This window comes from Lotus japonicus, chromosome 1, assembly GCF_012489685.1.
Source record: "Lotus japonicus ecotype B-129 chromosome 1, LjGifu_v1.2".
Taxonomy (NCBI): Eukaryota; Viridiplantae; Streptophyta; class Magnoliopsida; order Fabales; family Fabaceae; genus Lotus; species Lotus japonicus.
The window spans coordinates 124,712,598-124,726,148 of record NC_080041.1 but is presented as its reverse complement, the minus strand read 5'-3'; the positions used below and the strand labels follow the sequence as shown (position 1 = coordinate 124,726,148).

The 13,551-nt window shown below is 37.0% G+C and overlaps 1 protein-coding gene across 1 annotated transcript; it reads left to right on the top strand.

Annotated features, from left to right (window-relative positions):
- The first annotated feature begins 2,432 nt into the window (after window positions 1–2,432).
- On the top strand, window positions 2,433–13,018 carry LOC130730239 (DNA glycosylase/AP lyase ROS1-like). Its single transcript, XM_057582191.1, has 21 exons — window positions 2,433–2,859; window positions 3,036–3,132; window positions 3,389–4,620; window positions 5,308–6,789; window positions 6,891–7,265; window positions 7,533–7,623; window positions 7,711–8,923; window positions 9,019–9,098; window positions 9,309–9,393; window positions 9,466–9,557; window positions 9,635–9,703; window positions 10,037–10,073; window positions 10,152–10,234; window positions 10,607–11,074; window positions 11,259–11,295; window positions 11,376–11,433; window positions 11,592–11,731; window positions 11,871–11,936; window positions 12,034–12,148; window positions 12,226–12,264; window positions 12,542–13,018. The coding sequence occupies exons 3-21, from the start codon at window positions 3,519–3,521 to the stop codon at window positions 12,790–12,792; spliced, it is 5,883 nt and encodes a 1,960-aa protein (XP_057438174.1). The 5' UTR covers window positions 2,433–2,859; window positions 3,036–3,132; window positions 3,389–3,518; the 3' UTR covers window positions 12,793–13,018.
- Window positions 13,019–13,551: the final 533 nt, after the last annotated feature.

Sequence of the window (13,551 nt, the reverse complement as noted above, 5' to 3'; positions counted from 1 at the left end):
AACAAAGTCAAAACATATAAACGTATAACAATGTATTAATAATCATATTATTTAAAAATATTTATTTATGATAAATTCTACTTATTATTTTAAAGATAATATTCAATCACTTTAACCTTTAAAGCTAGTTGTATCCGAATGATAACTCAAGTGGTATGAGTTAGAGGAAATATGAACTTAGTGAGTGAGCTCCAGGGATTAATCCCTGGCAAGTGCAATTCTTCTTCTGATGTACAAAAAGAAGCTAGTTATTAATTTTGACTTTGGACTATGGATCACGACCGTTAGATCTAATAATAAATGATCCAGATTAAAACAAATTAATAGTCATGTGCTCACTTAAAAAAGTCATGTGATTTTTTAAAAATGTCACATGACTTCATGTTGTAGTTTGGATCGTGCATGATTAGATCTAACGGTCGAGATTTATTATCATTTTCTCATATAAGATCATTTTTCTTATAAGATACATTATATATTATATATATATATATATAAAACTAAACTTTAAAACATATTATTTAAAAAGAAAATATTAACTACTTCTTATTGAATTCTTATTGAAGGAAATGATAAATGATTGAATAAGAGCATAATATGATAAGATCTAGAGCATGATAGACTCTTATCCTATCATGCATTTGAGGTAGACATGATATTGATATGATATGATAGAAACAATGAAAAATGTATCAATCTTTCATTTGAAATAAAAAATTCATAATATTCATAAACTGATATCCTATCATGTCAGGATAATTTATATCCTAACTCCTCTCTCAAGATAACATTTGCACATGATATACAAGATAAGATAAGGGTAAGAATAATGTTATCCTATCATGTTGGCGCAACAAACAACATATTACAACGTGATAGAATTACTGCTATCCTATCCAGTCTGCTTATCCTGTCCACCAAATGGGCCCCTAAAATTTGACTACTTTAGGTTTTTGATATAATTTAATTCCTATAAATTTATATTCAAAGTATTTATATTAAGTTTTTAATAAAATATACACAAGATTAAAACATATAAATAAAAAATATAGTAGTCATAATTATATTATTTAAAAAATATTGAATTGTGACCGACCTTACAAATTATTTTAAAGGGAATGTTCAATTATTTTAAATCTTTAAAGTTATTTAAATTTTTTGACTTTGTGTTATGAATTTATCAAAAATATTTATTTGAAATTAAACTTACAATTATTGTTTAGGCTTAAATGCACTTTTGGACCCCCAAGTTTATATTTTTTGCGTTTGTTGACACTGATCTTATTTTTCTACGAATATAATGGAGACCATAATCTTTCAAAATGTTGCATCGTTTACCCTTCCGTTCAAATCCGTCAAAAACTTGACGGAACTCACTTACTGGCCTTCCGACGGAAGGGTAAATGGTGCAACGTTTTGAAAGATCAGAGTCTCCATTCAAACTAAAAATAAGATCAGGGTCAACAATCGCAAAAAATGTAAACTTGAGGGTCCAAAAGTGCATTTAAGTCATTTTTTAAAATCCCCCTTTTATCCACGTGGAAGGCCATATCAGCGTGTTCCGTCAAGTTTTTTACGGATTTGGACGGAAGGGTAAAAGGTGCAGCGTTTTGAAAGAATAGGGTTCCCATTCGTAGAAAAAAAAAGATAAGGGTTGACAATCGCAAAAAGTTAAAACATGAGGGTCCAAAAGTGCATTTAAGCCTATTTTTTATTATTTAATATTTTTGACAAAACTTATTTTTTTTAATTTCTATTCAAAGCCATGTATATTAAGCTTTTAATATAATATACAAAACAAATTTAAAATATATAAATAAAAATAAAGTATTCTTAATTATATTATTTAGAAAATATTTAATTGTATAAAAAATTACTAATTATGTTAAAGGGAATATTCAATTATTTTAAATCTTCAAATTTATTTATTATTTTTTACTATGGATTATGATTTTTGCAAAAATATTTATTAGAAACTAAACTTAAAAATATTTTTTTATTACTTAAAATGTAATATTAACTACTTCTAAAATTTGACTAAATAATGTTTTTGACTGAACTTAATTTGTATAATGTTATGTTCAATGCCTTTCATATTATGTTTTCAATATAATATACAAAAAAATTTAAAATATGTAAATAATAGACAGAATATTATATAATTGTACTATTTAAAAATATTTAATTTTATCAACCCTTACTAATTATTTATTTTCTAATGTAACCAAAAAAACCTTACTAATTATTTTAAAGGTAATATTAAATTATTTAAAATATATAAAGTTCTTTATTGTTTTTGACTTTGGTTTATGAATTTGTTGAAAATATTTATTAGAAATTAAACTTAAAAATATTTTATTATTCTTAAAAAGTACTCGTAATATTAATTTTAAAAGCTAACTACTTCTAATATTTGACTAATTAATATTTTTGATAGAAGTTATTTCATGTAACTTTCTGTTCAAAGCATTAATTAACATTCTATGAATTTTTTAATGTAGTCTCTTGTTGCATATCTTGTGACACGTGACTGTCTTCGTGTAAAGACATGTTCGTTTTTCTTTTGATAAACGAAAGACCTGTTCGTGTATTCTGATGTATGTGACTAAAATATTCGTTTAACGGAAATCCAAACATGCATGAATTTCACGACGTAAGGAAATATACATGCATGCGTGACTAATCATGCATGTAGACCGCTTTACGTCGTCGAGTTAGTCTTTTGATGATGATAAGAATATTAATCCCAATCCAACTACCAGAAAAGGAAAATTTCTAATCAATCTATATATATATAAGAACCGAAGCTGAGTGTGTGTTGTTGTTCATGATGCATATCTAAACTGCATAGAATTTTGTGTAGGTTCTCTTTTCCCTAGTTTTCTCTCACTTTCTGTGTGAAATGATTTTGTCTTTTCCATGCAATTTGGTCTCAGATTGATGATGATGTGATATCGGATCTCTCTCCTCAGCCGCATCATCGAGTCTGTGACTGTAACAATCTCCGCTTGAATTTCTCTGATTTTCTGTTTCAGGTTTGGTGTTTTTGGTGGAATAATGGAATCAGTTCCTATTCACCGTGAGCATTAAGCGGAGGTTTCAAGCTGATTTTCTGCTCTTCCAGACACACATGTAAGACATGTTTCATTTCAGATTTTAATTAACCTTAATGAGCCAAAATTAATCAATTAATTACTCTGTTGTTGTTGTTGTTGTTGTTGTCTACTAACACCAGCTTTTTCAGTCACCGGTTACATAAATTCAGAAACCCACACTTCTTTCAATGTTTCATGAACTGCATCTATCTATCTATCAATGTTTTCTCTGTCCTGAATGAATTCACGTTTTTTCTGTTTTATCAATTCTTTGATTTTTCATGTGTCTGCAGGTTCATTCACCTTCTTCCAATTTAGCAAACAGATTTGTCATTCGTTGCGAAATTGAGCTGTTTTTGAGTGTGGGAATCAGCTCAATTTGTTTGATTCATTCTTTGTTTCTCTGCACCCATTTCAATTTTAATGGAGGCTGGAGAAACGCAGGGGAAGAGGACTGAATTTCAGGTTCCTTGGATCCCAGCCACACCTTCAAAGCCCATTCATCCAAAATCAGCTCCGATCTGCACTTCTGGTGAGGGGGAGGGGAATGGGAACGGCGGCGGCTCGTACCCTCATTTCAATGGGTTTTTTGCAGGTTCTGACCCTGCTGGAGACAATGCTCTTCACCGCCGGTCAGCTCCACCTGCAGCTCCGGCCGCCAACATTCCCGATCACAATGCCCAGAGTCAAGTGCCCATACCGTTTGACAACAATTCCAGCTCAGGATTTGGGATATTTGCTGGTTTTAACCCCGCCGGAGTGGATGGCCCTCACCGCCGGTCAGCGCCACCTGAAGCTCCGGCCACCAACATTGCCACTCACAATGCCCAGAGTCAAAGACACATACCGTTGGACATCAATTCCAGCTCAGGATTTGGGTCATTTGCAGGTTCTGAGCCCGCCGGAGCCGATGGTCCTAACCACCGGTCAGCACCACCTGCTGCTCCGGCGACCAACATTGCCGATTACAATGCCCAGACTCGCGTACCAGTCTCGTTTGACAACAGTTCCAGCTTAGGATTTGGGTTATTTGCAGGTTTTGAGCCCGCCGGAGCCAATGGTCCTAACCGCGGGTCAGCGCCACCTGCAGCTCCGGCGACCGACATTGCCGATCACAATGCTCAGTGTCGCGTACCCGTATCGTTTGACACCAATTCCAGCTCAGGATTTGGGTTATTTGCAGGTTTTGAGCCCACCGGAGCCAATGGTCCTAACCGCAGGTCAGCACCACCTGCAGCTCCGGCCACCAACATTGCCGATCACAATGCCCAGAGCCGAGCACCCGTACCGTTTGACATCAATTCCTCAGGATTTAGTTTTGCTGAGTTTCTGGCCCAGGCAAATGCTCCGCCGCCGGCGGCATATTCCAATGCAACACAAGGTGGATTTTTTGTGAACCAATTTATGCCTACTTGGAATTGGAACTCTCAGTTGAACCAGGGATATACACCAATTGGCCAGCGTCATTTCCCTCAGGAGCTACCATTGATCAACACCATCCATGGCAATTACCAGGATCCTCAAGGTAAAGGCAATTAATTTTGGTTTTGGTTTCACCTTGGTGTGTGGCATTATATATGTATATGATCCTTTTCTTTTACAACACCTTGGCACACAATGACCACTAGCATTTCCATTTCACCCTTGTCATTTATCAGTTATGTGAGCAAACTGAAGAAAATAAAACCTCTATAGCATGTTGGATATACTCTGTAAAACCACATGGTTTGTCTTAGTTTTTATGGCAGTCCACCGTGATTTTGGTTTCACCATTGTTTTCCACTAGCCGCTGTTTTCGACTGTGTATCGTTACTTTCCACTGTGTATTTAAACCTGCATATGATGTGAATTAAAAAAACAGAAATTAGAAGCACTTGTTTACCTAGAATAGGACCTGTGAGGAACAAGAACAACACAGTTGCAGTGGGGAAACAAATTTCGAGTAGTAATTGAATAGCAATAATTAGGCTGTTTCTACTCGTTCAGAGCCAAGTGAATAATATCTTAGGCATACCATGATTACCTATTAACTGTCAGTTTTATTCTCTGTCTAATCATCTCATTTAGAACTAGTTTTCCACTATAGTCAGTTCATTTAATTTTCGTTTTTTTTACTCTCCAGATGCTTTGATCAATGTTGGGATCATGCTGTTTTGTAGACACAACATCTGTTCTCTTATTCAACATTTTTTTTTCCAATTCTGTACAACAGGTACACCATACTTTTTGTATAACACCAGTTCTCAGGTTGCCCCACCTGCTCCAAATATGGCCATCACTGCAGAAAGCAGCCAAGTTGCGGCCACACAGTTGAGTATGGCGACAGGATTGAGTTTGGAAGTAAGGGACCAGGGGGGAGAGACAAACGTCCCAGCAACAGACTGCAACAATCAACACAACAAACTCTATGACCCTGATCAGAATAAGGAAATAGGCCAAGGTATTGATCTGAATAGAACACCTCAACCAAAGCCAAAAAGAAAAAAGCATCGCCCGAAGGTCGTCAGAGAAGCCAAACCCAAAAGTACTAAGACGCCAGCCACCCCAAAGCCTGAAAAGAGGAAGAATGCAGGCAAAGGATTGAAATTGGATTCCCCTCAAACTGAAGTGGCAGGGGAAGGGGATAAACTAATTCCAGAACCTGTCAAAAAGACATGTAGGAGGCCCTTAAACTTTGACTTGGTTGAGCAACCAATGGATGGAAATTCTGCAAGAAGAGAAAATGCAACTACACATTGGAACAGAGAAATTGGTGTTCAGGTCAAGGAAACACAGGTTTTAAATAGCTACATGTCATTACAAGAAGATTCACAAACCCCAAGTGCCGATCTTTCAAACGGCAATTCACTTGGGTCCAAGCCAAATGCCAACTATGTAGAGAATGGCAACAAAAGGGGTTGGCTGATTGGTCAGGATGGACATGACAAATTACTATCAGCAGCAGCAGCACAATCAAAACAACATGACTCCAACAACAGTTACAGTCAACTTTTGGCCACAAGATTGCAAGTAGTTGGTTCCAAGAGAAAACAATCTGGTGCCATTGAACATACAGATAACAGCAGCATCAATCTGATTGGGACACAATACAATTCTTTGCAGGGATACCTCCCAAAGTATTTGGTTGAATTTCCAAATGTTCAGAAGAAAAGGAGAAGTGAAAAGGGGAAAATTCCCAACACATTTTCCATGACTGCCACAGCAAATGTACAACCAGCACCTTGCCCACAAGAAGATGCTAGATCATTTACTCATGTATCAAGTTCTAGCTGCTGGACTTATGGTTCTGAATATAACCCAGTTATAGTCCCAGACATGTCTACAGCAACAGAGAGAGCTATTCATGATAAACCTCAGTCATTTGAGTGCAACTTGTCTTTAGAGAAGAGGCCAACCAAAAGAAGATCAAGAGTTCCTGCTAGAATTAATGATTTCTCTTCACTGACCTTCGTCAGAAACTGGGATTCCAAACTCACTCGTACTGTGAAAGAAGGCAGTTCTGATAGACAGACATTTGAGGATGCAGAAAGACCACAAACATGCATGGATGCTTTAGTTGCACAGATGAGTGCGTTGCTCACCAAAAAGAAACGGAGTAAAAAGAGAAGTTCAGCAGATCCTGGCACAAGTGAGATGCAGCAGCACCATACATTTGCAGCAAAAAATCACAGCTGGGCCTTTCAGAACTCATTAGGTATTTCAGCTGAACCTTACACAGTTTGATCTATAATATTATAGTTCTTATAGAAAAAAAATTCTATCACGCAGTCCTTATACTTTAAGTCATTGATGCAGATGTTGCATGTGAAGGGAGAAGGAAAAACATTCATAACGGGGGCACATTAACAGGGCGGTCTGGAGACCAAAACTTATACAGAGAAGATAGAGCGATGGTGGTGTATGGGCAGAAAGCAGTTGTCCCTTATAAACAGCAAAATAGAAACTACAAAACCCAAGGCACCATGGTTCCCTATAGTCCCTTAAAAAAACAGCGACCTAAAGTTGACCTTGATGAGGAGACTAACAAAGTGTGGAAGCTCCTAATGTTGGATATAAACAGTCATGGTGTTGATGGAACTGATGAGGAAAAGGAAAAATGGTGGGAAGAAGAACGAAATGTGTTCCGTGGACGTGCAGACTCATTCATTGCACGCATGCATCTAGTACAAGGTATACACTTTAAAGAATATAAACACTATTCACATAAATTCGACAATATTGTGTTTCAATTATATTTTATATTAGATACCAAGGGAGGGTCCCCAATATATCAGTAGGAAAATCCTAAATAAGGCTAAAATACATTAGCTTAAACAAATAGAGAAACTGAATAAAATAACTTTTCTAAGATAAAGTAATACAAAATAAGCACATATTATCCTAAATGTGCTTATCCATTCTGCATTATCTGCTCACACAATAATGCAAATTTAACAGGAGATAGACGCTTCTCACAATGGAAGGGATCAGTAGTGGATTCAGTGGTTGGAGTTTTCCTCACTCAAAATGTCTCAGACCATCTTTCCAGGTATAAATTATTCAAGCTTAATTACTAGTAAACTTACAATTAAAATAGATGATGCAGCATTTCCTGTTTTTTCTTTTCTGTCGACAGTTCTGCATTCATGTCACTTGCTGCTCGGTTTCCCCTAAAGCCAAGCAGCAACTGCGAAACACACGACAAGGAAAATACAAGCTTGATTGTCAACGAACCACAAGTGGACATGGTAGAAGCAGAAGAAAATGGAAAATTGAAGGAAAAAATATTGAATCTATCTGCTTGTGAGTTGAGTTCTATGACAGTCGACGTCTTTGAGCATTCTGACGAAAGAGAAGTAGCTGATAGCAATGATTCGTGCAGAAACAGTAGCTCAATTACCTTAACAGATGAATCAAACTGCAAACTGTTGGAATCAGCACAAAGACATACCAGGGAACATAGTCCAATGGAGAGTGTTTGTCCCATGACTGGGGAAGTGCAAGAAAATTCATGTAATGGGGGTGTTAGGAGAGAGTTTAATGATTTATTTTCATCCCAAGGCTCTTTCATTACATCTCAAATATCTGGAGATTTTTCAATTGATCAAAATCCTGAGAAGATATCTTCAGATTGCAACTCAGAAGTAGAAGACTTGTCAAGTACAGCCAAATACAACATTTATCATAACAGGACTTCTTTCGGTAAGCTTCTTGAAATGGCAGGTTCAACCATGTTACATGAAGTCAACAGTCAAAGAAGCAAATCAACTGAGAGCTCAAGGGATGCATATGGACAATCTGTAGCTATGAATCATGACAACCTGGCAGAAAACTTGGAAAAGACCAATTTTACTCAAGACTTCTTAGAAGCATCAACCATCTCAAGCAATGAATACACTTTAAAAGTGACCCCAGATTCCGGGGTACTTGATATTAACTGCCCCAATCCTCTTCAAATTGAAGCCTCATCAAGTGGCTCCTCAAAGAATACTGATGAAATCAACACGAGATTTAGTTTTCCCATTACAGAATCAGAAAGCCAAGCTGCAGTTGCCCACTCTCAAAGTATCCTATCTCAACTCCATCTTCAGCCACAAAGTGACAACAATAAGGTAGATTCTGTCCCGGTAACAACATTAAGGGGCAAGCAGCGCAAAAAAGAGAAAAAGGATAATTTTGATTGGGATAGCTTGAGAATAACAGCACAAGCTACGGCAGGTAAACGAGAAAAAACGGAAAACACAATGGACTCCTTAGACTGGGACGCTGTGAGATGTGCTGATGTCAAAGAAATTGCTGATGCAATAAAAGAAAGAGGCATGAACAACATGCTAGCTGAACGTATTAAGGTAAAAGATAACATCCTTGAAATGTTTTATTTACTATATTTGCTGGAAAGATGAAACCTTTCATCACACCTTATGTCAACTGACATACTATGCAGAATTTCTTGAATCTATTGGTTGATGTACATGGAGCCATTGATCTCGAGTGGCTGAGAGATGTCCCACCTGACCAAGCAAAGTAAGTCCAGATATCAGTTGAACCACTTCATTAAAATTATATTTCCCATTCATATCATGTTAGCATGTATTTGACTGTATAGTTGGTAAAACCAACTTCCAGAGCTCTAAATTCAATTGTAAGACAAATAGATATGCACACTCAAGCAGTTTTAGACCTGATACATGCAAGCAGAAAAATGCATAATGTAAATTCAATTCATACATGCAGAGAATTCTTACTCAGCATAAAGGGATTGGGGTTGAAAAGTGTGGAGTGTGTGCGACTCTTAACACTACACCAACTTGCTTTCCCGGTAAGTAGAAAACAGAAGTATGCAATTACAGGAATTTGGAAATATATTTTAACAATTATTGCTGTACATTAGGTGGACACAAATGTTGGGCGTATAGCGGTTCGATTGGGATGGGTGCCTCTCCAGCCACTGCCTGAGTCACTTCAGTTGCATCTTCTAGAATTGTGAGGACTTCATAAATCAATAACACAAGGAATTAATTCAATTAGATAAGAAGAGCTAACATCATTGTCCTCTGCAGGTACCCAGTGTTGGAGTCCATACAGAAATATCTCTGGCCCCGGCTGTGCAAGCTAGACCAAAAAACATTGTAAATATCCCTTTATTTTCAATCTATAGTCATGCACTAAAATATACTAAATATTTTCTTTTCTTTACCCCTATGTAGATTTAACAAGAATAGTTTATTTTTAATTTTGATTGGCCAATGTAAAACTTTTAATCAATACCACACAGTGATGCATGGCCACATTATTTGAAGAGTATGATAATGATATTGATAACAACTAGCAAACTCTTTCAGTTATGTGGTAATACATGATTACATGATAGTGTAGAAAAGTTTTCCACAGACCATTGGATCAAAAATTAAAATCTTCATGTATTGATTATTTTTTTAACGTTTTACTACAACATGTTATAGGTACGAACTGCATTACCAGCTGATTACGTTTGGAAAGGTAAAATACATTTTCCCTTACGTTATAGACGGGGCCCTACTTAGTAAAACCCTATTGAAACTAAATCAATGCTTACAGGTCTTCTGCACAAAAAGCAACCCAAATTGCAATTCATGCCCAATGAGAGGGGAATGTAGACACTTCGCAAGTGCTTTTGCAAGGTACACCCTTGATAAATTAAGGTGGCTTGCACCTATTATGCTTACTAGTCCAAAAATTTATTTGTTATGCAATACACCAAATCCAATACTCTTTTTTACATACATAAGAAGTACTGCCAATATTTTTGTCAGAAAGATAGATAGGGAACATCAGAGACAGTTATATGAAGCTCATATATCAAGTACTGTTGTTATATCTAATACCTCATTATATTGACAGCATTTTATTCTAGTTACACCTTGCAGCAGTGAACTTCGGAAATGATGTTATAACAGCTGAACGTTATGCCTACACCACTTTGAAAATTCAATATTTAACATGCATTGCAAGTTATGATAGATTAATTTACAAAATATCACTGTTGAATGCAGCGCAAGGCTTGCCCTGACAGGACCAGAGCAGAAGAGTATAGTTGTCACAACTGGAAACAATGCAGCTTATCAGAACCCATCACCAACCATTCAGCAATTGCCCTTGGCTCTCCCTGAAAACACAAACCAACCAGAAGATCTTCAACAAACAGAAGTCACGGGACAACTTGCAGCAAAGTCTGAAAACTATACTTGCCAACCTATTATTGAAGAGCCAGCAACTCCAGAGCCAGAAGATTCCCATGTATCTGACATAGAGGATGCCTTTTATGAGGAGTCGGATGAAATTCCCACCATCAAACTGAACATGGAAGAATTTGCATCGAATTTAGAAAATCTTATGCAAAATAAAATGGAACTTCAAGAAGGTGAAATTTCCAAGGCCTTGGTTGCTCTACATCCAGAAGCGACGTTCATTCCTACACCCAAGCTGAAGAATGTGAGCCGGTTGCGAACAGAGCATTCTGTGTAAGTGAAGAAACTAACTTATTTCCAACTAGTTTACTGGAATGCACAATTCTAGCATTAAAAAAGAAAAGAATGTTGCATTTAATAGATGCTCCTGTGCTGAGCATAGATAGAGTAGGCATCATTCTTATGTTGGTGGAAAGTTCTAATAATTTACGCTGACCTTTTATTCATCTTCATGCAGTTATGAACTCCCAGACTCACATCCACTTTTGGAAGGGGTTAGTTATTTCTACATCTGTGAATTAAAGTTGTGTTTTATGCTTTATACCAACTTTTATTAACTAGTCATGCACTTCAGTGGGAGAAGCGAGAACCTGACGATCCAGGCAAATACCTTCTGGCTATATGGACTCCAGGTGGGCAATAATTACTTCAATACCATGACCACCTTTATAGATGAATGTAGATTTGTTATGAAGTTTTGTCATCATAATAAGTTGGAAATTTTATATGATTGGTTTCAGTTCTCTGGAGTTTTCTAATTCATTTTGCAAATACATTATTAATATGTCAGGTGAGACAGCAAATTCTATAGAGCAACCAGAAAGAAAATGCATCGCTCAGGACTTTGCCCAGCTCTGTGATGATAGGCAATGTTTTTCATGCAATAGCTTCCGTGAAGCAGATTCACAGATAGTTCGAGGGACAATCTTGGTCAGAATGCTTAACCTTACATTGTTTACTTTTTTAATTCTTATACATTATAGTGGGAAAACAAAGGATTGGGTGGGGTAGCAATTTGCATACAAAAACTAGTATTATAATGTGCTGACTGTAAATAAATCATGAACAGATACCATGCCGGACAGCTATGAGAGGGAGCTTTCCGCTAAATGGCACCTATTTTCAAGTCAATGAGGTAAAATAACGTGACATATCATATCCTCGAATCTCTTTCCCATTATATGATTATGTTTGTAATTCAAGAAGTACTAAAAACATGTAATTTCAAGCAGGTTTTCGCAGACCATGACTCGAGTCATGAACCTCTTAGCGTTCCGAGAGAATGGATCTGGAACCTCCCTAGGCGAACTGTATATTTTGGAACCTCCGTACCATCCATATTTAAAGGTAAAAAAGCGCTTTCAATTAAATTATTGTACAATATATCAAACAATTAAGTTGAATATTTGCCTTTTGTCAATCAGGTCTAACAACACCAGAAATTCAACAATGCTTTTGGAGAGGTAAGATCTAGTCCCCTGACTGCAATCTTGTTTTTTTGTAATTGATTGTCCTTATCTCCACCTATTTTTACCAGTGTAATCATCATAACTAGTTTGCAGTTTATAGACACACTAAGAGGCCAAAGGACTAAAACTAACACACAATCACACATAACAACTTTTTGTGTTTTGCCACATGAGGGATGCCCCAAACTCTTCTGTTCTTAGGTTAAACCATCTGATCATATTACCCATCCTATCTAAACAGATAATGAAAATGCTATGCTATGCTTTGCAGGGTTTGTCTGTGTGCGGGCATTTGAGAGGGGAACGCGAGCACCCCGTCCTTTGAAGGGAAGACTACATTTCCCGGTTAGCAAGATGCCCAAGAACAAGGACAAGACCAAGAATGAGTCCGCGTCGGCAAACGCACAAGGACTGGAGTCAAATCCAGAACAGCCAGCAAACTTGCAAGGAGTGAATCCAAATCCAGAACAGCCGGAATTGCTTTCCAACATTCCCCATCTTCAGGGGAATGGTGGAGTTTGAAGACAAATCATTTGTTATTCATATTGTACTATGTATGTAATAGCATAGCATAGTCATTGTTAAACAACTTTAATCTTGCCTTGTCATCCTGACAGACTCGGCAGATTTTTTTGCGATTAGGACCAAGACTATAGCATGGTAGCTTAGAGAAGCGCGGTTAATTTATTGGCTCTTTTTGCAGCCATAGCGCCATTTTCAATTACATATACCTTTCCCTTTTGCTCCACTGCATGATTTTGTTTGTTAATTACTTGGTTTTTTTGTTCAAATAACTTGTGTTTGTTTTGTCATGTTGGGCAATGGACGCTACTTTGCTGTTGGATTGGTTCCATTTGCATTATGCAGCCCAAACCAGCATGAGTTGTTTACATTGGGGAAACCCTAGTTTGTGGCAATCAGAACCCATATATGAGACTCAAGTAATTTGATTGAGCCTTTTATCAGGAGGCTGGAATAGTATGAAGGTGAAGGAGATTTTTTCCTCCCACAACTGCACTCAAGGTTTTTTAGGCCTAAGAGGGGGAGATAATCTATTTATATGGCCTCACTCCAACTCCGGGGAATATAGCATCAAGACAAGTTACCATGTGGCTAAGATGGAAGCAGGACCTAATGATTAACATGCAAATTCTTCCTACACTACCTAAGGAGGTTTGGGACATCATTTGGGGATGTCTCTGAAAGCCAAAGTCTTTCTATCGAGTGTATGCCATAATGCCTTGGCAGTAAAGGAAATTCGGAGAAAGAATTTCAAATGTG

What these genes read in the sequence shown, in the direction of transcription:
- LOC130730239 (XM_057582191.1), top strand. Translation starts at nt 3,519, where the DNA reads ATGGAGGCTGGAGAAACGCAGGGGAAGAGGACTGAATTTCAGGTTCCT. An exon ending in GTCTCAGACCATCTTTCCAG is followed by an intron (nt 7,624 to 7,710) that starts GTATAAATTATT and finishes TTCTGTCGACAG; the next exon opens with TTCTGCATTCATGTCACTTG. An exon ending in TGCTAGCTGAACGTATTAAG is followed by an intron (nt 8,924 to 9,018) that starts GTAAAAGATAAC and finishes CATACTATGCAG; the next exon opens with AATTTCTTGAATCTATTGGT.